Raw genomic sequence first — 26,050 nt, forward strand, 5'->3', positions numbered from 1 at the left:
CGCTCAAATGCTACGGATCCCCCTACAGAATCTGTGCGCCCCCTCCTCCCAAACAGAGATCGAAAACTTTCAAACTAACCTCCCTGAAAATCATCCATGACTAAAGTGTGCTCTTCAAAACAATTAACAAGCGTTTAGTTGAATTTAATTTTTAATAAAATTATTTTTTTGAAAGGAATACAAATTTAAATTTTGTAGAGTAATTATGAATTTTTAAGAAAATGAAAGGAAAACTGATGTGTAGCATTAAACCAGTAACCATTTTAGTTCATTTATGACATTCGTGTAAAATACGATGTGTAAAAAATAACTTTTAAGACTAAAAGTTTTAATTTATTAAATTCCTTTCATGTCTATGGAAGATACTGTATAACGTACTTTTTAGGAAACGTGATTAAATCCTTTGTTTCCCTTTCTGCTGCAAGTTTTATGTTGTGAGCTGAGTAAAATATAAGCTTTGAAGACACTAATTATTGAAGAAGGTATTTAAAGAAAATTAATAGTATGTAGTTCGTTATTATGTTGCTCTAGCGGTAATTGTATTTTCAATAGGGTGTTCTTCATCACTTTAACGTTTTACTTTTGTTTATTTCTAACTTTAAGAGTACTCTAAAATTCCCCATCATTATAAATTCTAATATTCACACAATATTTTTTTTATTTACTGTCATTTTCCCCTTAAAGTGCATAATGTATTTGATTTCCAAAAATCTCAAAATATAAAAATTTAACTTTTTGTTTCTACAGTTAAAATTCTAACCACTAAGAATGAAAAAAGAAAAAAAACCTCTATATTTCCGACAGAATTTATTAATAAGGATTTCTTGCTTAATCTGCATTTCCTTGCGTGTTAATTCCGTTTAAGTTAGACATGGAAAAAAATAACAGTACCAGCCCTCTCCATGTTGTGAAAGTGACTGGTGGGGAAGTGGGGGTTACATGACAATTTCACCCAGCTTTTAAAATTTTGCATTTCTTTCCTTGGTTCTTGGATTTTAATTAATGAATGAATAATAATATGCTCAGGTCTTAATGATAATGTGCCCAAAATCAAGTTAGTTGTAGTAACACTAACAGAGTATAAAACAGAGAAATGTTTTTCAGACTGTTTCCACATTTGAGGATCACATAATTTACTGCAAAATGGCAGACATTAATACACTAAATCCTTCCCGAAATGCGCATGTTGTTATAACGACGCATCCCCCCCCCCCCAAAAAAATAGCCTGATATTATTAAATAAATTTTTAGACGTTTTTCTTTTTTTATGATTTTTATTAATCTCTTAATGTACGAAACATACTTTCGAATACTATTCTCAAAATTACTACATATATTTTAGTACTCATATTTCCTTTGAAAGGGGAAATTTTGCGTTTCAGGAGTTTCTCTAGTTTTACAACATGATTTCAATTAGTCTCACATTGATCATTGAATTGAATCACGTGTCACAGAACCGAATCAATTTAAACACTAAACGCGCTACATTTTGTGAAAACTTTTTCTTGAACTCAATTTCCATTAAAATGAACTTCCCATGCATGTCAAATGCGACATACAACTGTTTTAGGTTTTGGTGTTCATCGAAAATCGGCTAACTAGTTAAAAGTATTTAAAATTTCGCGAGGCGGAGCGCGGCGTTGTGGGAACTTTGATATCTCATGTATTTATTCATACTTGTATTTTAAATTCAAAGGATACGTTAGACGTTGATGTAATAATGCCACTTTCAAAAACACATTTTCTATAATACGTGAACCTATTCTTAATACCTGTTCTATCTTAAATAAGATACGTCAGCCGCCTTTTCGGTAAGCCATACCTTAAACGCTCCTAACTCGATCAAAAAAAGCGGCCCCCAAGCCATGAGAGTCAGCATATATTATGCAAATTTAGACATAGTTGTGGAGGGGAGAGGAAAAAAAAGAAAAGGCGAACATTTTCGCCAAAAGTGGCGCTGACGACAGGATTCGCGGTAACCCGGCGTGCTAACGAGGAGAAATATCGGCGTGACGTGACCGGACTGCTGCCATGTGTATCTCTCGGTGTCTTATCCCCGTAGAGATACGCAGGAAGAGTGATGCCTTGTAGTGTAAAAGTGTCGTTATTGCGACTTTGAGTGGATCCGCATTTTGAGATGATTTGATAGAGTTGAGTCAGTGGGCGAGCGAGCGAGAGAAGAAAAAACGAGCTCTGAAATTTTCAGAAATGGGGATACAGTTCAAACTGTTGCTCTGCATTTCCAATTTCGGCAGAATATGTTTCATAGTAATGGTAGACATGGGGTGTTATTGTGTTCGGGTTTTGAGTATATGCAGACCCAGATGAAATTCCTTAGTGCCCTGTAGCTACTTCTGTTAGCAATCTTTTGTCTGACTTGTTATATTTTGCATGAATTTGTAAGTGAAAGTATTGAAATTAAAAATGATTTGCTTAATTCTCTATAACTCGTGCGTTGAAAATTGATCTCACTCCACCTTTTTCTCTCAAATTCAACAACAAATATACTGATTTATTCACTTATTTTAATTCATTTCGGTGCGTACCTGGTTTAATATTTAATGAAACAAAATAAAAACAAGTTATCAGTTAACCATGCAAGCACTCGTGCAATAAGAAAACACTCACACTTCGTCCACTCTAATTAGCACCCCCCCCCCCCCCAGTCAGGCAAAGACTAATCATTTGCGAAACACCTCGGGCAGCAAGAGGAGTTAACAAAGAGAAGTTAGAGAGAGCAGAACCTTCCTACTGTTTTAGTTATATATTTTTTTCTTCTTGGTTTTTGTATTTTGTTCAGACCTGCTGCTTATCGGCGCGAGTTCAGGAGGGTCAAAGATGAATTACGTAGTCAAACAAATTGTAACATTAAAGCACGAATCGTAATTTTGTTCCTTATTAAGTTGTTTCTTTCTATGTTAAGCTTTCATTAATTTCACATACAACCATTTAGGTTCGTTTCAAACACAAACGTTATTTCAAAAGAATTCTCAGTTAAGTCCTAATTACAAAATTGGAAAATCATGAACTAAAGAATTTTTTTTCTCAAAGGTTCGGGTGGAAATTCTCATGAGCACGATTGTTAATTTTAACACACTTTTTTTTTTTTTTTTTTCAGAGCGTGCATCCTCATATCTCTTGCGCTCCCTCGCGCCCCAGTGGGGGTGGGGGGTGTTCTATGTACGGGAGCCACTGGTCATTGAGCAATCCTCAAGACTACCGAAATAGCAGTTAATAGAACAACAGGGGACGCGCGTAAACAAACGCAACGTGTGGACAAATAAACACGAGTCCACAAAAATTGTCTTTCCTTACATTTGAATTAGATGGCTTTTTCCTTAATTTATTTCGATTTTTATTTTGATTTGAGTCCTTATTTTACGGACTTTTTTTTTTTTTTTTTCATTTGCACTTTCCTAGCACCCTACAACTTTGTGCCCTCTCATAAAAAGAAGAAATTTGTTGTATTTACTTTTCTGTTTCATATAATTTTTATCAGCGACTTGGCAACATGCATCTGTCTTTGGGAAAATCGATTTTTCCCGTTTCTTTCTTGCTTCCAAAATGAAAGAAAATGTTCTCAATTGAACAATTCACCACAGAAGGGGTTGAATAAGTGCCATAGGTTGCTTTCGCAATTTTCGAAGTTTTGCGCCTTCGCTTTTCCCCGTTCTAAACTATTGTGATTGATGCCCGCTTCTAAAATGTCGGTGGAAGTGGGAAGCCTTTCAACGGAGTCGACAAAACAAGGAAACGCGATTTCGTGCTAAATGTATTTAGTTTTCCTTTCTTCACCGGGATAGCAGGTTCTTGTTTTTTTCGCCTGTTAGCGGTTTGGATATTTAGTTGATTGGGGCGATGACTTGTATGTGTTTTTATCTTCATTATTTTTTGAGAAAAAAAAATTTTTTCCCAATGTTTTTATTGGATTGTTAAAAGTAAAAGGATGGTAGAGAAAGAAAAACATTCTATAGGGACGAAGGGTATAAATGTACAGGAGAAATATCTAGAGAATTTTTAAACAGTGATTGCGGAGTGGTTTCAAACTGATTACTGTCGGGAGTGAAGATTTTCGTTTTTCGATATCAGCGTTTGCATTACAAACTGCAGTTGACCAATAAATAAAATACCTACCTCTTGTGACCTTTCTCACTGTGCACCTGGAAAGGAGTAGGTTAAAAATTCTACCTGAAATTATCCGTTTGTATTTCTTTTTTGGAGAATTTTCTTATCGTGGTTTTCAAGGATCTGCAACCTGCAACGAGTTGGCCATGTTGGTCACAGTAAGAAGGGCTTCAAAAGCAAAAATTCGCGATTTTTGTGTCAACGCCAAATTTGCGATTTCTGTGCCAACGCCAAAATCACAATTTCTGTCCCAACGCCAAAATCACGATTTCCCACACCGCCAAATTTGGCGCGTGGCGATATTTGGCTGCATGGTGAACCACGTCGCGATATTTATCAAAAATCTCTGTAGAACTGTCTTTTCTGAGTAGGTTCGCTGCAGTACCGGAATTTTTCTCTCGTGGAAATATTTCTGCTCATTTTAAAAGGATGATGCCTTGCCAGAGTGGGATAGATTTCCTTTCTTACAAGGCGCTCATTTTATAACTCGAATAAGAGTAAAACCGCATATATGTTTCTTGAATCAGTTGCTGTTTGTACACAGAGAAAGTTACTGTCTGATTTTTTTTTCACACGTAGTCTTCTGCGTACAATAATCAAGGGTGCCCATCTAGGGGAGGGGGTCATGGCGCCGGCTGCGCCATTGAATTTTTTAGGGGTGAGCTTATTTTGAGAAGTATTTTTCTTTAGGAGTGTCTTTGGAAATTTGGGGCGGGAGTGGGTGCGCCCTTGCTCTTAGGGTGGGCACCCCTGCAGTAATTCTGGCTGCAACATATTCCTTCTGCTCCTCAAATATAAAAGTATGACAGTGAAATCATATTACAACGAACACCGATACAACGAAATGTCCGTTTCAACGAAACAAATTTTTAGTCCCAATTTAATTTCCATTACGTTTCTTAAATTCTGTTATTACAAAACTCCTGTTACCACGAACAAAATTTGCTGTTTTTTGAATTTCGTAGTAACGAGGTTTTACTGTATCTAAACATATAAAGGTGACGGTGTTTCTTTCTTTGTACCCGATGGCTAGAAGACTCTACAGCCCTGAAACTTGGCACAAAATTCGAACGTACAACGGGGGTCTGAACCTTGAAGCCCGAATTCTAAATTTCTAATTAGTTTTTTCATAATTAAATAATTAAGCTGAAATTTCACGTTTTTGCCTAATTAGGGGGTAAAACATCCCCCACCCCACCCCTTAGCATTACATGTCGTTGGAAAGAACTTTCCTTTCCGAACAAGATGATGTTTGTTCTACTTCTCTCACTTAATTAGAACCGGAGATATAAGCGATTCTAATTAAACCAATTTTCAAGGCTAAACTTGATTTTGTTTCTTCAGTGACGTCATCTTCGGTATACGGTTGCATTCGAACAGTAGAACCGGTGAATACTTGATTTGGTTATTGCTCTGTTGTCATTTTTGTTAAATTCATTGTGCGAATGTTAATTGATTTTCTTTTTAATTTGAAAGTCGCTTGGCGAATTTGGCGATAAACAAGGTAATTGCGGATCATTTGTTTGTTTCGCAATTTTTTTTTTTTTAGATTTCAACGGATTGCATTTAGGTTTTCAAAGGGTGTCCACTCATTTTAGTTAACATATATGATTACTAATTATTTCATATCAGACGGGAGGGGGAGTTTTTTTTTTAAAATAGTTCTAGGGGTTTTTTCCCCCTTTTCTCAGACGATAGCTTTTCTATAGTTAAATTTTTCATACAGGGTGCGGGATTTCCTTTTTGTCCTAGATGTACCGAGTTTTTTAATTGTGTTGTTTTTCTGCTTTGGAGTTGAATCCTTTTTCGTACGGGATACGGAATTTCCTTTCTGTCCTAGATGTACCGTGATTTTTAATCGCAATTGCTTATCGGCCGGAGTTTGTTTCGCTCCCTAATTGGGTGGGTTTCTGCAGTGTGGTCACTTCCGCCGGACGTTTCACAGGGAGGAGGGAGGTGGATTTTTTTTTAATCAAAGGACTTCCTTTAAATTTTTAGCACGGGCTATCGCCGTGCAGGTACAGGTAGTATTTAATACAATTAAGTCATTCTCTAAAACTCGGTGCAGTAAGTGTTGTTTAAATTGTTATGTTTTACGTAGAGTAAAGAATCGGTTAATTTTCCCTACTTAATCATCTTTACATTCCGTTTACATCAACATTTTTCAAGTTGCATTTTATCCCATTGCATGCTCTCGATTCTGTAAATTTGTGTCTGAAAGCGTAGAAATCGCATTTGTCCTTTTTTAGGTGCATCGCTGAAATTATGCCACTTCGGCTGTTACGAAATCATAACTCTGTTCAACAAATTCAATACTTGGAGTATTCAGGAACGGTAGCTGAAAATCGTAGAAAGTTAATTTGTCGTTAAAAATATATTCATATGCGTGGTGCAGAGTTTGTTCAGCCTTGATGCAGAAATTCAAGCACTTCCGGAACATGCCCAAATCCAGTTATTCCCAAACATTTTACGCACCTAAACGACTCTAGAAAAGCAACAGCCTTGTTTTTGTAAGCATTTGAAGAGTTCGGAAGTTTCTGTCCGCGGCTAAACATTACTTAGGAATAATCGAGTTGTTGATTTAAAACGTCACATCCAGTGCCTCGCCGTATATCAAAACACCCATTCCTCGCAAAGTTTTAAACGAATTTTCGTTGTTTGCGTTACCCATTAGCTGCAAAAGTTGATGGCAAAGAGAATTCTGCACAGAAGGGAAGACGGGAGGGGGATGGATTAAACGACACAGTCGATTCTAAGCTGTCAGAGTATGAGAACGCTGCCATCAGAATTAGCTTTTAATGACTAATATTCATCACCTCAGTAATATTAATTAGCGAAAACGCTCCTCCACGACGAGTAACAAAATAGCGCCGTTTTGCCAGCAATAAACTTGATGGGTTTTCAAGATCGACGCCCGCATTGCTGGGGCAGCCCCAGAGGATTTGCCCCGGCGCCATGTTGTGTTAGCTGTTTCAGGTGGGGGGGGGGAGGACCCTGTGGCTGGAATAAAACTGCCGCTCAAAGTACTTAACTAAATGCTTTATAAGCACTAATGGTGATATCAATATTGCTGCAAGGAACATCCCGCCTTCAAAAAATTGTTGATTGCCTGATCGGTTGTTGCTTATTAGATGGGAAGTTCTCGTTTTGTAAGTTGTTTCGAAAATTTTTGGGAATTGAAAGCCAAAAATGAAGTTGACTTGTTGTTTTCGGACTACCGGCAGCAAAAGTTATCTTGTAGTTAATACATTTTTTTTAATCCAATTTGTCTTGCGCACAATACTTTCAAAAACAGCTTCATAAGAATTCAGTAAACGGCGTTATAAATGCACAACTTTGCAAGTAAAGAATAACAAACGCGTGTTATGGGATTTCAAAAACCCCCTTTTTTTTTTTTTTTTTTTTTTTTTTTTTTTTTGTGCAAAAAATGTTGAAGCTTATGGAAACTCATTTGACCAATGAAATCCCGAAACTCGTGTCTGCAACTTTTTGAAAATTCGTGCATTTATAATAGTAGGGGGGCATACTACATTCCGTGGGAAATTTCGTGAGGAAATTGTGAGACCAATTTTAATATATTCCTTATGGTCTATATAACTATACCTCACCGGGTGTTTTGCTTGAATTCGTGTCAGACGGCTTGTATGACGTCATCAATCCAAGATGGCGGCTTTGATGAGTTTTTGAAATTATGAGCTTATTTTTTGCATTTTGTGATAATTTTCTGGTGAATTTACTTGATTAATATTCTATTCACCTTCTTATTATAAATTAAAAACAAAATATTTGATTTATTGTTTATTGACTCATTTTTAAAGAAAATTCAGATAAATCCTATTTTTTTACCTTGGCACACTCTAATTAGCAACTTAAAAGTATCTCGGGTGAGCCTTAGCAGTTAAAAATATTTTCATTTTTCAGGCTAAGATCCCTAAACATTAGTACAGTTGAACCTCGTTAATTCGAACACGATTATAACGAACTACTGCTAAAGCGAACTACATTTGCGGGCACAGTCCTTCTGTTGAAAATCACTTAACACACTCAACACTATTGTTTTTCAGATAAAACGAGCTACTGTTGGGACAAATTTACCTTGAATGTCCCTTTGAGTACGTTTTAACAATGTTCGACTGTGTAATCGCTTAACAGAATACCTAATAACCTGTATAATTGGTTATGATACAGTGTTAGAATGTATCAAGAAGAGAGCAGAATGGAATGACAAAGAGTATACATTACTTAAGGATAAGATTAACGAATGTGACCGTAGAAGAATTGAAAAATAAAAACGCATCATGGCATGCAGAATGCTACAAGAAGTGCTCTCATAAAGCAAGCATGGACAGAAGTAAGAGATTACACGAAATGGATAAGAATGGACCACCTTGTTCTACTTCCATTCATGAAGACAATGTTGTAGGCTACACAACGAGATCCGAAATTGTCGTTGGTGACAAAAATAAGTGTTTTCTGCTTCGAAAATGGGAGTGTAAAAAAAAACATTGGTGGTGATAAAAACAGATTCTGCAGGTCAGCAATTACAAAAAGTAATTGAAATTTCTTGAAATGAAACTTTCAAAATTAAACTCAGTGACTGTACGGATCCAGGAGACCCTCATGCAAAGGACATTTTATACCATAAATCTTGCTGGGCAAAACATGTACATAATGCTTTACGAAAACGTCGCGATCCTGATGCAGTAACAAAGTCGCAAGACATTTCTAATGAAGCAACAGACGTAGAATTTCTGTGTGCATTAAATGATTTTCTTGTTCAGGGAAATGTTACTACAATAGCAGACCTTGAAATGAATTATCATTCAATTGCAAATAAAAATGAAGGAAAAAATAAAAAGCGAAAAGAAATTAAAAATCTCATTCAAGAAGAAATGGATGACGCTATATTTAGTAATCCAAAAAGAGTAAAATGAGTCGCAACGCTTGTCTTTAAAGGCAACTGTAGACAATACCCTAGCTAATGCAGAAGATGATTTTATAGACATTGGAAAAAACATGAGAACTATCTTTGAAGCAGCAAACATTTTACGCAAAGCAGTTTTATTTCATCAGAAATGAATATTTACAGGATCTCTTGATCAGAATCAGATAGTTGATGCCGTTCCAACCGAAGTTGACCAGTTTTTTAAATGGCACTGCAACAGAAAATTTGAAATTAATTCTACTTCTGAGGTGCAGGACAATACCGTGCTAAACGAAGCAAAAGACTGTCACACATATTCATGTATGAAATACTGTCTCCGTACCAAGCTTCAAAAGAAACTGTTCATCGACACACCCGAGACATGCCTTTGCAAGTTGGTGTTGGCCTTACAATGCACTCTGCTACACGAAGCAAATTTATAATTGATTTTTTACATAAAATAGGAGTTTTGATTGATTATGCTAAAGTTCTACGTTTGGAAACACAGATAGCGAATGAGGTAACAAGGCGCATGGATGAGAGTGGCGGGATCTATATTCCTCCTGATCTGATAAAGGTAAGATTTCTGTTTTATGCTGCAGATGACATTGATTTCCTTGAAGACACATCTTATGGAAAGGTTACTTTGCATGGCACTGTAATGGTACTTTATCAACAAAAAAAAAAGACTCGGATAGACAAATTCCACTTTCTCTTACCACACCTTCAGCAGCCCGTTCCCTTTCGACATTACCTCAGTCCCTGACTGAAATAACATCTTATAAAATTGCAAAGACAAGTAAGCACAAATGTTCAACATTTGGAGAAGTATTGGAAGATAAGAAAACAGAAAGTGAGATATTAAATCAGTTCCACTTAGAGGATATTTTTTGGATGATGGCCCGCTTTCAGCAAATAAAACATGAATCTGTTAATGATGATTTACATGAATCTGAAAGTGACGTAGATGATGGAAGTGCATCAAGCCCTGAACCTGTTATTCAAATTCCAAACTTGTCCGCGTACAACTCTATAGTTAAAAAACAGCAGATCACTGAAACGCGTGTTTGTGTATTACATCTCATCGATAGCAGCTCAAGTTTTTCATCAACACAGCTTAATTTCATGCAAAAACTGGAAGACGTAACTAAATATATTTTAGGAGAAAATTCACCGACAGTAGTCACCATGGATATTGGGTTATACAAACCAGTTTTAAAACTTGCTATGGCAAACAAAAACTTGTCCCATAATTGGATTATTAGGCCTGGTGAATTACATACGATTATGGCTATGCTGCGAGTAATTTTGTTATATTTAGATGGTACAGGTCTCGACGCCACTTTGACTGAGTTATACAGTGGAACTGTAGTGTAAAACATTCTTGCAGGAAAGTGTGTTAGATGGGCTATAGAAGCACATTCTACATTAAGAGTTGCACTATTCAAATGTTATCTAGATGCCTTTTATACACACAATGAAGAAATTAAATTTCAAAGCGATTATAAAGTGCAAAAACTAATCAATTGCTTTTAAGAAAAAAAGTATGGTGAAGCAAAAGTACTTCACTCAAATGTAATGCAGTTATTAATAGATTTTAAAATACCTGAAAAAATGAAAGATTTTGAGGATACAGAATCAAGTGGAAGACCAATATTTAAACTTGCTTTGTTATATATGCATATGGTTGATACTATGCTACTTTTTGTACGGCCTGTTAGATCAGGAAATTGGGAATTACACATTTCTTCATTGGAAGCTTTCGTTCCCTATTTCTTTGCTTTGGATTTAACAGGTTATGCAAGTATGATATCATGGTACCTGACTGATATGAAGCGTCTTAAAGTTAAGCATCCAAATCTTTGGAATGAATTTATGGAAGGAAATTGGGTTGTTAAAAAGTCTTCTGTACCATTTTGTGCTTCAGGGTCATATGAAGCTTTAGAGCAAGAGAATAGGAGAATGAACGTAATTGGTGGAAGAGTAAATATAACTCAAAAGAAAAATACTTTAGCGCGATTTTTTTTTTTTTTTTTTAACCTCTCCAGAGCTGGCAAGGCTTTCTGATAAAACTAAAGCAATGATTGGATTAAATGAAGGCAGGTTCAAGAGGAAAGCTTTCCAAAATATTTTTAACTGCTATTGGTAACTAAAAAAGTTCATAAAATCTGAATCGAAAATCACAAATAACGAAAGAAAAAAACTTATTCTATATGGGCAATTTGTTTTTAAATTTGAAAAGTAATCGCATTAAAATATTAAATATGTAATACAAGTTGAAAAAAAATCATAATAGGCCTCAAAAATGTGTTAAAACCGAGAATTTCCATCAATATCTAGTGCAGCCGCCATCTTGGATTAATGACGTCACACAGGCCGTCTGACACGAATTCAAACAAAACACCCGGTGAGGCATAGTTATTTAGGCCATAAGGAATGTACTAGAATTGGTCTCATAATTTCCTCACGAAATTTCCCACGGAGTGTCTTTTACCTTAAGTAAGCAACTGGACTATAATGTTTTTTTATTTTTCTTTCAGCACAAAGGTATTTATTTCTTAAACAGCTAACTTGCTTCTTCTTTTGAATTTTTGCGAAAATAGCGCATGTGTTTCCATTCGTTTGTTGGCGATGATTCTTCTTTTTACGTTCCATGAAAGTTTCCTTTCAACTTTTTCGAAATGCAAAAAATGAATAAATGCGATTTTTGTTCTTTCACATGGGAAGATCTTAAAATTTTTGCTCCCCCCCCCCCTCCCCCAATATGTCCGTTCTACCTCACATTTGGTTTGCTCTTCAATTATTGCATGCATATGGATTGATAACAATCATTTCCTTTTACCCAAGAATTTGTAACCATATGCAGGGCTTCAAGTTTGACGACAGAAGTGTCATTCACAACTTATTTTCGTACTTAAATAGCCTCTAATTCCGTCGATCAATTGATAAAAAGTGCAGTTGCAGAGATCCCTTAAGGTCTAAGGTCTGGTGGTGCAAATTATGCCTTGTCCTTTGGATTTAACTACGAATGTTTTGTACTATAGCGTAAGATTAGACTCTCGGTTAGACACCTGAACCACGGATTGAAAGTCAAAAATGTTCCTTGATGAACTATTTATATATATATATAACTTAATTTGATTTTATTTCACCATTGCGGTTAATAACAGCGCAGCTGATCCAATCTTTTTCTCGCCAATTCCGTCACTGTGGTAAAATTTTTAAGCTTAATTTTCCAAATGGAATGCAGCAAAAGAATTCCGAATTAAAAGTAGGCATCTGACATTAGGCCGCAACTTTCGCCGAGAAGATTCAATTTGAAAAGTTTCGAATAAAATGCAAAGCACTTCCATTACCACTTTTAGTGGTTTTCTTTCTTTCTTTATTTTTTCTTTTCTGGCCTCTCCCCTTTCTTCTTATGGCCCTTTAAAAACCGCTCTCTTAGCCAACATAAGGTCCGTCGCCGCTTTAATTGTGATTACCTTATAGAATTAAGACGATGAGTTTTTGCTTTCTCTATTTCCCGCCATTGATTACGCCGAGATGTATGAGGCCCTTTCTTCCCATTCACAAAACGACTTGCTGCTTTCCAATTAATGCCGCATTCTCAGATTTCTGATTAGGCTTAAAAACATTACTCTCTCTCTCTCGCCCGTTGGCTTCTGAATCCATTACGTAAATATCGACAAGAGCCCCGGAGCGTATGAGGGGAGGTGGAAAAAATCCCTCCCCCCTCCTTCCATCCTATATTCTCTTTTATTATTTACCATCCCATTTCTAAATTGTTCCATTTCTCTTTATTTCTTGCAGGAGGCCGTTAAAAAGAGAGCACCATCCTGGAGAGAGGACCTGTAGAGTCCATTAAAAAAATTAAAAATCCTGCTTAGAATCATATTCCTCTGTGGGCGGGCTTCCATCTTAACGTAATTTGCCGCCACCCCCGTTTCTTGCCTCCCCAACTATATATATAAAGGGAAGAGAGAAAATGAGAAAAGGCCGTAAGAGTGCATTTCTGTGCGCGTAACAAATCATGTTAGTGTCAGCGGTCCACGTTGTAAATCCCAAAAATCCATTATCTAATTTCATTAATTTCGTCGGCAGCCATCCAGCTAATAGGTTTGTAACACTTAATGGGTTTTCATCGATTTATCGGCACCTCTCCCGACATCGCTCTCCTACAAAAGATTCGGAGAAAAGGCCTGTCGTATTTTCTGGACCTTTTTGGGGAAAGGGGAAATTGGTGTAAACAGAACGGGGGAGGGGGGGGGCTCTCTCCCCCCAACTGATGGGAATTTCGGAGATGTGGGATTCATTTTTAATGCCCAACACCCTCCGTCGGAGTTGGCAGGCCGTTCGGTTAATTGTTGTTGCGAAACTTGAATCCTTTTGTTCGGCCCGGTTTTCGTTCGTGTGGTTGGGAGGCACTTCTTTGGGTGCCGTGAAATTGGATGTTGAGTTCGGCCGATTGTTTGCTGATGTGTGTGCACCTGAGTTTAGAATGAGTAAAACGATAATTCTTAATTCTTTTCGCAATAAATACCTTGTATTAATTGATTCGTTAGTGTTGAGGTCTTGATTTTCTGCTTGCAAGAAGAACGTATCTAAATCATAATGGAAAAACTATGAAATGTAAACTTACACATCGTGTATATATCACCGAAAATCTGCATCAAGTAGTTAAATTTTATAGAATTTTAATGCAATGATGAAATCTAGAGCTTCGTGCTATCCTTCAGTCGTAATAATCTGATGGTTATCGTAGACTTTAAACCTGTAATTACTTTCAGGACATGACACGCATATTTTTTGAGATAAATATGTTATTGAGATAAATATCTTTTAAATTAAATGTTCAAAATTCTTAACAATGCACTAATCGTATGTTACTTTTAATCACACACAAACTCAATTTAGAACTCCTTTATCTTTTTAAAGCCAGAGTAGCTTAATTTGCCTTAAAATTGAAAAATATATATCTGAAGTTTTCTTTTCACTTTGTGACACTTAAAACGTGACGTTACATGTAACATCTTCATGGCGTTACGCGAAAAGTAACTTACATTTTTAAAACAGAAATTCCTTCGAAAAATTCTGAAAATGAACTAAGTCAATGTTAAAACAAATGTTAAATCTGAGAGATTAAGTTTTGATTTTCTTGTATTTTCTAGATGTAGTTACGTTTCAAGATGTATTGTGTGGTTGTGTCATGCGATATAGTTTTTTAGTTAGCAAATTAAAAAAAAGATTATTGGCGAAAGCAACTTCACGAATTCAAAATCCAACTCGACTTTTACTCTGAGGAGACTATTTAGGCGACTATTTTAAATTTCAGGCTACTAAAGCAACTATTTTCAAGTAAAATTTCGATGGCAACCCTAATTTCACGGTACGTAGGCCGTGGTCCACCCTCAATATTTCTGCCTAATATACTAAGACAGATCTCAGGCCTCTTCAGATTCTGTATGGAGAGCACAGAGATGAAAGGCGAAACGTCAATCTTTTCAATGTTCGAGAAAATCACGTTTGAAAGTTCAAACCCCCAGTTTTCTGAACTTGTACAGTAAACTTTTGAGTGATTGTACTGCATTTGATTCACTTACCATCTTCGGTCTAGAAAGACACCTGATTGGTTATTCTTTTTTGATCTTGAAAGGACATCAGTAATTGGCTAAATTTTTTTGGTACTGAAAGGATCATCTGATGGGCTTAACTTTGATCCTTGGACAACCGATTGCGCATTCTCAAACTCGGGAACCCATTATCCAAATACATCGATCAGACGCTTTCCCAAAACCTTAGCTAACCTGAGAATTAGCTAACCTGAATCCATCACGATCATAGGATGATCATGAGTGGCTCTCTTACCAATGAACCTTCAAAATCTCAATTGAACTTAAAGATCTATCTCCTTTTTGGTCCTATCAGGGACCATGCATGATCTTCATATACAAGTGGTTGTCTTGAAATATGCTGCACAAACATTCTGTAAAGTTTATTGAAATGCTACTGTGCAGAATTTCTAAAATATGAGTCACATTCTGCGAAGATTTTTTACGTTGTTGCATGGGAATAAATTTGTCATTTATTGCAGTTTACTATAGACTGGGACTGTATAATTATTTGAAACTCACAGCGAGGATACCTATATCCTCGATGTGAATTTCAAAATCCAAAATATGTCTATAAATAGTGATAATTTGCCTATTTGGTAGCGCAATTTCTGACACAACGTCTTAAAGATCAACTTAACTCCAACAATCTTTTGAAAAATCTACCGTACAAAAATTCTATAGGAATTCCATTATGTAATAATCCTATGGAGTCTCAGAAAAACCTAAGAGAAAATCTATCAGTAGAGAGATCATTCCGTTTTGGAATCTCAATCAAAGCTCGTAAGGACCTGCCGCTTCCTCCGCTGTCACGTGACAGGTCTTCGCATAATCCTTGGTGTTATATTTCATGGTCTATCACTGATTGTTTATTGGTTTAATTACATCAACTTAAGTTCATAAAATATTTCTAGCCAAGAAAGCGATAATTATCGTTTCACTGGGGCTTTTATTTCATTGTCACTAGCCAATCAAACAAAAGACTATTTCATGTTGGTGGCTACGAGGCAACCCTGTGCTTTCTCTATTTAATGTCCGTTCTTAGAAAAACGGGGCCACAACTTCATAACATTCTTTAACAAATTGTAAGTGACTGTATGAAACATGGTTTTCTTATTGTTCGTTCTTTCTCTTTTGCAGGATGTTCGCCCCCAGCGGCGGTGCGTGCAGTGCCTGTGGACAGATGATTCCCGCGAGCGAGCTCGTGATGCGGGTCCATGGCAACGTGTACCACGTCAAGTGCTTCACGTGCGTCAAATGCCACACCCAACTGCATCCGGGCGACCGCTTCAACCTCCTCAACGGCAGCGTGCTCTGCGAGCAGGACTGCATCAAAATGCTCAAAGGGACCGTCACTCCGGCCGGAGTCCGGAAAACCAAAATGAGGGTCAATTCCGCCATCAAAGTGTAGGAGGAATCGCCCGTCTCGCTTTTATATGGACAAAGAAACTCTCCTCTGCGAAGAAGATCCTTCGTTTTTCCTCATTACTCTTCCCCAGCTGCGGGACGGAACCTCGAAGCCAGATTCGAAAGATGGTCAGAAACGCTATCGGCCACTTTGGTTCGCGACATCTCTTATGTTTGAAAGGGCTTTCACCCGCTTCCTGCCATGCCTTAAGATAAGAAATGCTTCAAAACTTTCTATAGAAACTTGTGAAGAAACAGGCGGCCAGCGAAACACTTTTTTGAGGCATATTTTCCGAAAATGCTGCTGTATCTGATTGATCGGTGGCTAGTCCTCGATAAATTAACATTTGAAGTGGGAGTACTTTCAGAGATGAAATTGTGAGGCTAAGCCAGTCACTGTATGAATTGTCAAACGTTCATTAAGTTACCACCATTAACCATTGTTGGTACAAAAAACCCATGCTAGAAGAAATATTAACGTGGCACTAACAGTGCCTACAAAAATTTCTTGTAAAAGCAACTTATAATTTATTTGCGCTAGTCGTGTTTTCCCCTCATATTTACTTTTTACCTACTTACTGTTTAATTTTCAAACTTTCATTATTTCATTTTTGGTGTAAAAGATCTTGTGCTACACACTCGTATGTATTCAGCTGTGCAAGTTTATTAGCTTATAAGATATGCATTCAAATGAAAATCTATGCATCATATTGATGTATCCGATTTGGTCCAAAAAGAGTGTTTCTGGTTTCATTTTCATTCCTAATAGTTTCAGTGGATAGTTTTGAAGCGTTCTGTGTAAATTAAAAAAAAAAAAAAAAAAAAAAACTTGGCGAAGTTATCGTTTTACTTATTTTATGTATATAAAGTTGTAGTAAATAAGTGTACAGAGCAATAATCGAAAACAAAATTTTCGTTTGTTAATTTAAGATCATCCCAACTAGTAAACGTCTGCCTGCTGCTACTCAAATCGGCCGAGAGCTTTTCACCATTGACATTGAATCTGACTTCTATCTCATGCTCAACCTCACAGTTGAAGTTGGACGCTGTTTGCCAAAATCCTGTCATATTTTAAGCCGTTTTATGGACTTTGAACTGTTAGGGAAGACAACCAAGAGAAATATATATATATATAAATACCATAGCGAATATTAGTTTCCATATCGTTGCACATGTTTTCTGTTTACTCTTCACTTTTTTGCGCATTTTGTTCGTCTGGACAAGCTCATCAACTTTCTGAAAAATCGAATTAAGGACTCTCTTGAACATGCTACATCGCCAACAAGATATCGCCTTCGCCAAATATTTAAAACCGAATTCACTACTTCATGACAGCGAAGCGACGATTGTATGTGCTGTTGTACGTGTCATATTACAGATCATAGTCCTCGTTGTGGAATTAATGCGTCATGGCCAATTCTCTGGAGGATTCTTAGCGAACTCGAGTCCTGTGCCATAATCACGAAACAAGCCGTTTCATTGGACTAACTGATTTTCTAAAAAGTATGATACTCTTTCTGCAAGTTAAGAACAGACCATTGCACTTTTCTGTATGATGTTTGTCCTGCGCCTCAAGTAGTTCTTTAAATTCCAATAACAATGATGTCAATTAATTTTACGAATGATTGTGCCACTTGATGCCGCCATGATTTTCTTTTCTTTTTTAAATTGAGTCTAGTTGAGATCGTTTCTAATGTAATCCTTTATCTAATAGGCCAATGCGGTGTTCCTTGTCGCAACTAAAGCCCTGAATCGTAGCCTAAGTAGTGACACTTCCTCCATCTTGTGGCTAAACCATGCTTTCTTCCTATGTCTGCTATGGTAAAGTAGCGTGTTTTGCTTCTTGATTGTAGTTTTTATTGATTCTATGTTAATCCACAATCAAGAAGCAACACTCGCTACTACTTCATTATAGCAGGTATAGGACAAAAGTCGCATTTCGCCCCAAAATGGCAGGCGAGTCGCTATTTAAGATACGATCTAGGGCTTTAGTCTCAACTAGCTTTAGCTGTTCGTTAAAATCCCGATTACCTCACAAAACCTTTCGCTTCACACGAAAAAAGTAAGGGTACATTGCTATTAAAAATCGACCGTAATCTCATTTATGGACCAATCTTCAAAACATTGTCGTTATAATTATATCTTACTTCGAATAGTTCCAACCTAAAACTCAAATTTCGGATTTTTTACACAACGTTACCTATGCATTTGATTGCACTACACCTTGTTTTTTCCCCTCATCTTTTGCCTCTAACTTTGAAGTGCATCCTTTCCATAACGTTTAAATAATCATGTCATTTCGAAGGCTTTTCAATAAAACCATTCTCTACCAAGTCTTCTTTAATGCTTCCATTCTTTATTCGAGAATTAACAAGAACGTTCACTTTACCGTTGCGTCATTCATGGACTAATCAATTAAATCCCTTTTTGTAATTGCTGCTTCCTTTGAACTTCCTTGTGTCCAAATAAACTTCAGTGACATTTCCCTTCCATTACTTCAACAAATTATTGTTGGACATAAATGTGATGTGACTTTTTTTTATTATTTATTTCGAGTATTGTACCGTAATTCCTACTTCTTAATAGAAGGCGTAGTAGGATTTGTTGTAATGCAGAAAAATCGAATACAGATGTCAAGTGAAGAAAATTCTAAGTCTGACGAACAATGAGATGGATGTGATGTTCTATTTTTGCTAAATGATGTTGAAATTGTGTCGTTTGTGTTATTAAACAAATTAATAATATGTCGTTTATCAAAATTTGTGTGGTCTTTGTATTGCAATTGGTGCCTCATGTTGGGCATCAATTGTAGTTTATCCACAGAACTCGTATGTGAAGATTTATTTTACCTAGAAAAGCAAGCGTTAAATTTTACGCAAAGGACAAGAACAATATCTACATTACAGAACAAACATCTAACACCGATCTATCTCGTTAGACTTCCTGTGTTACTTCACTTCACATCTGCATACGAATTTCTCTACTGGAGGCTTCCGTGGCTCTACGGTAAAAGCTTCGTTTAGTATGCCAGAGGTCGTGGGTTTGATTCCCACCGGTGTCCTGGCTGTGACTTCCTTCTTTGTGTTGTAAATCTTCACTGTGTTTGTGTGGTGGCAAAGGTGCCTTGTTCGTGGTCCTTTGTTCGTGTGAAGTTGGTTAGCTTATGGTATTCATAAAAAACCTACTGCTATTAAAAAAACATAAAAAGTGGCTAATAACTATGACAACTTGAGACAAAAAAAAAAGAACCCTTACACAAAAAGCCTTTCATATTTATTATATTTTAAATGAAAACAATGCACTTTTTTGCTTCGAATGAGCTTCCACGAGGCAAGTGATGACGGTTTCAACCTCACATCCAACATCTGAATAAATGAAAAGCTTCCCAACGGAACCGATGGTCTGTTCTCAAGCTGCACAACCGAGTATACATATATCAATACGACGAGCAATAAAAATCATGTTGCTGACAAGCGAAAACAATGTAACTTCAATCTGTGGAAGACGACGAAGATATGATCTACGAGTTTGTTCGACTCCGTTCGTGAGGAACGGTTGCATTTTTATTTTGTCTGTTGATACTCCGATTCAGGTTAACTGTACATATGCAAATCACATTTAACATGTACTGTAAAGAATTTTCTCATTAAGTTCTTCTCGTCTCTTTCATTACTGTGTTTGTTGTTGTTTTAGATTTAATTAAAAGCATTGGAGATCAAAAGAGCGGAATCGGGGCATATCTTTGGAGGCACGTTTTCTGCTTTTAATTCGCTGAAACAATCTTCGCGGTTTTGCATAGCGACTTACTTGCCTTCATCGAAAATGCTAATCTTCGTACGCCATCCCATCCAATCCATTTAACATTTCTTGCCTTCGGGGCTGGCACTCATTTTAATGCAAAATTAAATCTTTTAGAGAGATTCCCCCATTCTAGCGATTTTTAAGGCACGTTTTTTAAAATGAATTAACGAGATTTGATAAAACTTACCCAGTTTATCGCACAGAGATATTCCTTTTGGAGGAGCTGGAGCAAAAAGCATTCCCCTATTATTAAAATAGAAATTTCAGTTGTTCAAAAGAAATTAAATTACAAGGCGACATATATTCTTGAATGTGCACAATAATACATTAAATAAGCATACATAAACTCTGGTTCTTACGATTTGCATTTTCTGTAATGTATTCTTCGTAGTCAGTGTCATTAGGACCATATTCGAGTGGGAAAGGAAGAATTGAAAATAGAAAGTAATTTTGCTTTTTAAAATGGTAATAGTCGACAATTTTGGTTATACTTTTTTTTCCTATTTAAAAATTACCATTTTTTAAAAAATAAAAATAATCTGGAATATGTGTGCATCTTTATAAAATACAGTAGACAAGCGAAACGGAAATCGTTTAATCACGTCAGTAACAAGTAAAACGAAAAGATAAACATATTTCTTGGCCATTAAGTCGATTTAAATACTAAATAACTGCCAACTTTAAAATCAATTTATGTTGCATTTTTTCCTGTTTTTAAATATGCTTTGAAGGCCTTTGGCAAAATTAAATCCCCAGTACAGTTTCGCATCCAAGAGCGCCCAGATGCCCCCATCTGGTGGGAAACTGGGCGTCACATTATCTGTGCTATTGACATCAGCGCCTTTAATGGTGGCGCATGAAAGACTGGATGCCGTATCAGGGGATCGCACTAAGTCTGCAAAAGGCTAAATAGCCTAACGCCTCCCCATTAGAAAGAAAAATAAATAAATATTGATCTGGAACCTGGGTCATATTTTAGCGGCCGTATTTATAAGCCGACACACCAGGCATTTTTGATCAGATTTTCATTGTTTGAAACCTAAGGTTACCTGAGTTAAGTTTTGAGACATTGACCAAGCCAAATCTCGTCATATTGGTAAAAATCTAAATAATAGACAAAAACTCATACATCCACCATATTGGATTAGCGTATCAGATTTTTACGCATCACAAATTTGGTGAATTCAAATGTTGTTCTAAAGAGCAGCATAAAAAATGCACAATGTATTTAATTAACAGCACTGTTCCTCTAATAAAATTGCTTGCTGCGAAACATCGCTACAAAGCGATATCATGCCAAAATGACAACAACATAAACACCAGGGCTGTGGAGTCGGAGTCGAAGAGTCGGAGTCGGACTGATTTCGAGGTAAAGGAGTCGGAGTCGGAGTTGTTAGAAAACATGCCGACTCCGACTCCGGGCTTCTTTTTTTCTTTCCCTTTCGCTGACTCTCCTTGCATTTTTTAAAAACTGACTTCCAATTGGTTCGATTACATGTATGAAAAGATACTAATGAGAAAATAACTGCCATTATGGCAATCAGCTAGCTTGAGTGCTTACAGAACTTTCTGTAGCCGTCCCCTAGTTTGCTTGCTTTTTAACTTAACTAATAGCAACTGTCAGCAAACGGTTTTGTTGCCTAACATTTTCAAGTAATCACTTACAAATAAAAATAGAAATATAGTGTTTTGTTCGATCTCAGTTGTAAAATAGTAAAAGAAACGTAACAAATTAGTAAGTTGAGGCCCGTAGCTAATGTTGAAACGTTTAAGGGTGAACGGCAAATTCAAAAAAGTTCTGGCGCGAAAGCACGAATCCAAAAGATCCGACGAAATAATCTAATGGTTTTTTCTTTATTAAGACTATTTATAAGCTTGATTCTCACTAAAAAGTATGGAACAAAATAAGTGTAAATGATTTCTTGATTACAACACTCAATAATTGCAGTTAATCTTAAAATCTTCATATTAAGGTTAACTCTAAAGCAGCAAATAAAATTTAAATTAAAAATTTTGCGAATGAGAAACATAGGTATAGTAAAAGCTATTCGTACAAATTTGTATACCGCCGTATTTTGTGTAAAATTAGCTCCTGATGTATATGCGCCCTATTTTAGTTGCAATTTTATTGATGAAATATAATTTAAAATATATTCGCGAAAATTTTCAGAATTAAAGTATTTATATTTTTTTTATAAATTCTGAAATTAACTTTGGTTACCATCTACCAGATGGGTGTCACCCGGGGCAAACCACCCCCTCTCAAGAACTTGGATTTAGAAAAAAAGGTTTTTTTTTCCCTTCAAAAATTAAAAGCACACAATTTGATCAATGTCTATTTGTTAAACATTAAAGGGGAGCAAATTACAGATAATCCTTTTCAAATTTTTTAAAAGGGATTTTTAAGTCATCTCACTTTTTAACTCGTAACTGTTGGAAAATTTGATTTTTAAATTGAATTTCTGACGTTGTATGCGTCTTGGGTTTACAATAAAAAACAAAATGCGAAATTTTCATAAAAAGGAATTAATACTTCAATCTCTGTTTAGAGGTTTTCCCCCTTCCCCTGAAGGGAGAGAGGGAGTTGAAAAAATACAATTTAAAAAATATCCGGAGTCGGAGTTGGAGTCGGAGTCGGGCGTTTCAAAATCCAGGAGTCGGAGTCGGCCATTTTCCTTCCGACTCCGCAGCCCTGATAAACACACGCTCTGATCCAAAATGGCGGATGCATCGGCCTATTTATATAATGCCACCAAGTCATTCAGTTCGACCATTAATGTGACTGAAAGCAAATTTAAGGGCGGGGGGGGGGGGGGAATCATCCTGTATCGTAAAAAAACTGCAGAAAAAGTCCTACTTTTTTTTTTAATCGTTTACTTACAATGTACACATATTCTATACATTTTCCTTATGATAAAACGTAATTCATAAATATCTAATCACTCCATCTAGAAATGCCAGTTTATTTCATATGTTTTAACCATATAACATACGTTGTTTGCACCAATTTTCGCCCTAGTTACACAAAATTTGACAGCATAAAAGAAATATTATGCTGAAAACTGGAATAAAAATACTGATTATTTGACAAAATGTGAGATTTTTAAGGAACCAAATTTTTATTGCTCATACAGGAAAGATTACAAATTAACTTTTCTAGAATATATGGCAACTTATAAAAAAAAAAATTCCAGTAGAATATTGTGAAATTTTAGTAATATCGATGAATTGTATTTCATGATTCACGAAAAGCAGTTGTGGAATGTGGGAGGGCAAAGTGAAATAATTAAGCTAACTTACTTGATTCAAACTGAACAAGTAGGAATATTTTCAAAATTAACGTACATTAAGGAAAAAAAGTGTTTTGTAATAAAAATTGCATTAAATATTATTTTTCATTTTTCGCAGTAAATTTGCTCCTTCAAAAAAAGAAAGTGCAATTTTTTCACTTAGCCTCATACATGGGGCAAAGTGAAAAATAAAATATTTTTCGAATGAAATATTTTCAATTTGACCATTAAAACTGTTTTAAATGAGTGAATAAATGAATAAATACGTGATTTATTAATGAATACGAGAGAATGTAAATTAATAAGTAAGTGATATGAACAAATAGAATGAATAAGAATACAAAATGGAACATTTCATTTTGCCCCGCGAGCACTTGACAAATTGTATTTCATTTCAAATCTAATCAAGCCTAAAATTAAATTACTGCACGGCACAGTAGATATAAACTAATATTAAAATAGTAACTACAAAATCTTATAATAACCCACAAAATATTACGATATATTTGTCCAATTTTGAAAGACGTCTCACAATGTTGAACAGGATTTTTTTCAGAGCTTCCGCAATGAATGAAGATAAAATAATTTTTAATCGATAAAAAAATATTTTAAAATAAAAATTTTCGACTCATACAAGGTCCGGATACTAATGTCCAGGACTGATGTAACTGTGGAGGAACGAAAAGCCGGAAGATGGCGCTAATGATTGCATGTTGAAGAGCGCTTTTTTGCGCATATGCAATGCAATCGGCGCTATTCTGAAGTAAGTGGTTATTGTGGAAAGGCGCATTAAAACGTAGCTCTTTAATTCCTGTTGTCGAAGTTAAAATGAAGCAAATAATCAACATTAAATGTTTCAAATTGGACAAGACAACTGCGGAAACCTACGAAATGTAAAAATAAGTTTACGGGACGCATGTGGCGAACTTATCGACAACGGTGACCCTGCGTTCCTTAAAACAAAATTTGATGTTAATTTTTTGCTCAATTTTCACTTCGACTACAGGAATTTCAGAGCTACGTTTTAATGCACCTATCCATGGGAACCACTTACTTAAAAACACGCTCTTCAATGTGCAATCATTAGCGCCATCTTCCGGCTTTTTGTTCTTCTACAGTTACATCAGTCCTTTAAATTAATAGCCGAACCTTGTTAAAGAACCGAAGAAAAAATACATATGTAACATTAATGACGAGTAAAAGTTTAGCTGTGAATTTGTCATTTCTACCAATAGTTCTCATCGAAATCTTTTTTTTTTTTTAAAGTGCTTGTTTGAACAATTATTTAGGCGACAACTAATCAGTTTTTGCACCTTTCGACAGTTAAAAGTTCGAGCTATTTAGAGCTAGACATCGATAGTACTTTGAGGCGGGACTTCTGATGAGTCCTCATAGGTATAGATAAAAGCTTGAGGATATCAAAGTAACTGCCAGGGTTGCCATTCGTCCCGGATTTCAAGGGACAGTCCCGTATTTTGAAAAATTGTCCCGCGTCCCGGGGAACTTCCATACGGGACGGCTAAAGTCCCGTATTCTAGTTAATAACAATATTGTACAAAATGAGACATTATTTTACGGGAAAAATATTGAAAAAAAAAAAAGGTTAATAAAGAGCAATAAGAAAATCAAAGAGTAAAAAGTTCCGAGACGGCTGATTCAATAGTTAACCCCCCCCCCCCCCGCCCCCTCTTGACTCTTACTAAAGCCTTCATTGAGTAATATTTGGCTTTACGATCAGTTTCATCATTTTCAACCGACAGTATTAACGTTAATTTTGAAACAAAGCGGTCAGTATATACCCTACTTAGAAGAGCAAAAGAAAAATTTACTTAAGTCAGGGTGTTTAGCTCATATAGTTAACACTGCATTTCTCCATGCTGTTGTTGCTTTAGAAATTGATGTCAAAACTATTGTTTTAAAAATTTATTCACATTTTTCTAGATCTGCAACTAAGCGGAATGACCTGAAAGAGTTTTTTGAGTTTGCTGACCTAGAGTTTAAAAAGCTACTAAAACATATCCCGACACGACAGCTAAGCTTAGCTCGTGCTGTAGATCGACTCATTTAATCTTGGTCTTTTCTCGTGAATTATTTTATAAGCGAGGGAGAATCTTTCCCTAAGCCCCTAGAAAATCATTGCTTTCAGTGAAGAAAGTGCAGCTCAAACATGTGAAACCAATAAGTTTGCATTAGTTTTCCATTTTCTTAATAATGTGTCTTCCGTTTTTGAAGTTGCCAGTAAAAAAACTTCAAAATGAATCTACAACTGCAGCTGATAACTTTATGATATTATGACATATTTGGTAAAAGAGCTAGAGAGCAGATTTGAAGTTAAGTTTTATGAATCGTTCGTCACTAAAACATTAAATCATCTAGACGGTAGAAAAATACAATGTCTGACTGAGGGATACCAGAAAGGTTTTGAAACTGCTCTGAGTTGCATGAGAAAGTGGTTTGATTTCATAGATAAAAATCCTCTTTTAGTTTTAAGACCAATGACTTTAATGGATAAAATAGTTTTCTGACTTGTCAGTTATTGTAGAACAATTACATATTGAAAATAAAGTATCAATAGATGATCTATACGATGAGTTTTCAACAATAAAGAAAGTGCTTAATAGCTTAGTTGCACAAAAAGATATGAATGAAGGCGATAAGTGGCAAATGATGCATTAAAATTATTTTACTCATTCAGATTTCTCCATTGACTGGTATGGCATTAAAAAAACAAGTTTTGCAGTACGATTAATTGCATTACTATTTCAGATAAAGTAGTAACATTTAACAAGAAAATTTTTCGATTGCCCCGTTTAACTTATAGCGAACGCAAGTAAAAAACTAATTAGCACCTTTTCCTTTCAACGTCGCTATGTTTACTGAACTTCGTTTTATAG

At 35.9% G+C, this 26,050-nt stretch overlaps 1 protein-coding gene across 1 annotated transcript in view; it reads left to right on the forward strand.

Moving 5' to 3' along the window:
* Nucleotides 1-19,704, forward strand: part of LOC129222777 (LIM domain transcription factor LMO4-like) — a 136,143-nt gene extending 116,439 nt beyond the window's left edge. Inside the window, exon 2 of the mRNA XM_054857312.1 lies at nt 15,799-19,704. Coding sequence (XP_054713287.1) covers nt 15,799-16,069 — 271 coding nt within the window. The 3' untranslated portion in view covers nt 16,070-19,704. The remainder of the gene's footprint in view (nt 1-15,798) is intronic.
* The last annotated feature ends 6,346 nt before the right edge of the window (nt 19,705-26,050 follow it).

The sequence above is a fragment of the Uloborus diversus genome, chromosome 5, assembly GCF_026930045.1.
Source record: "Uloborus diversus isolate 005 chromosome 5, Udiv.v.3.1, whole genome shotgun sequence".
NCBI lineage: Eukaryota > Metazoa > Arthropoda > Arachnida > Araneae > Uloboridae > Uloborus > Uloborus diversus.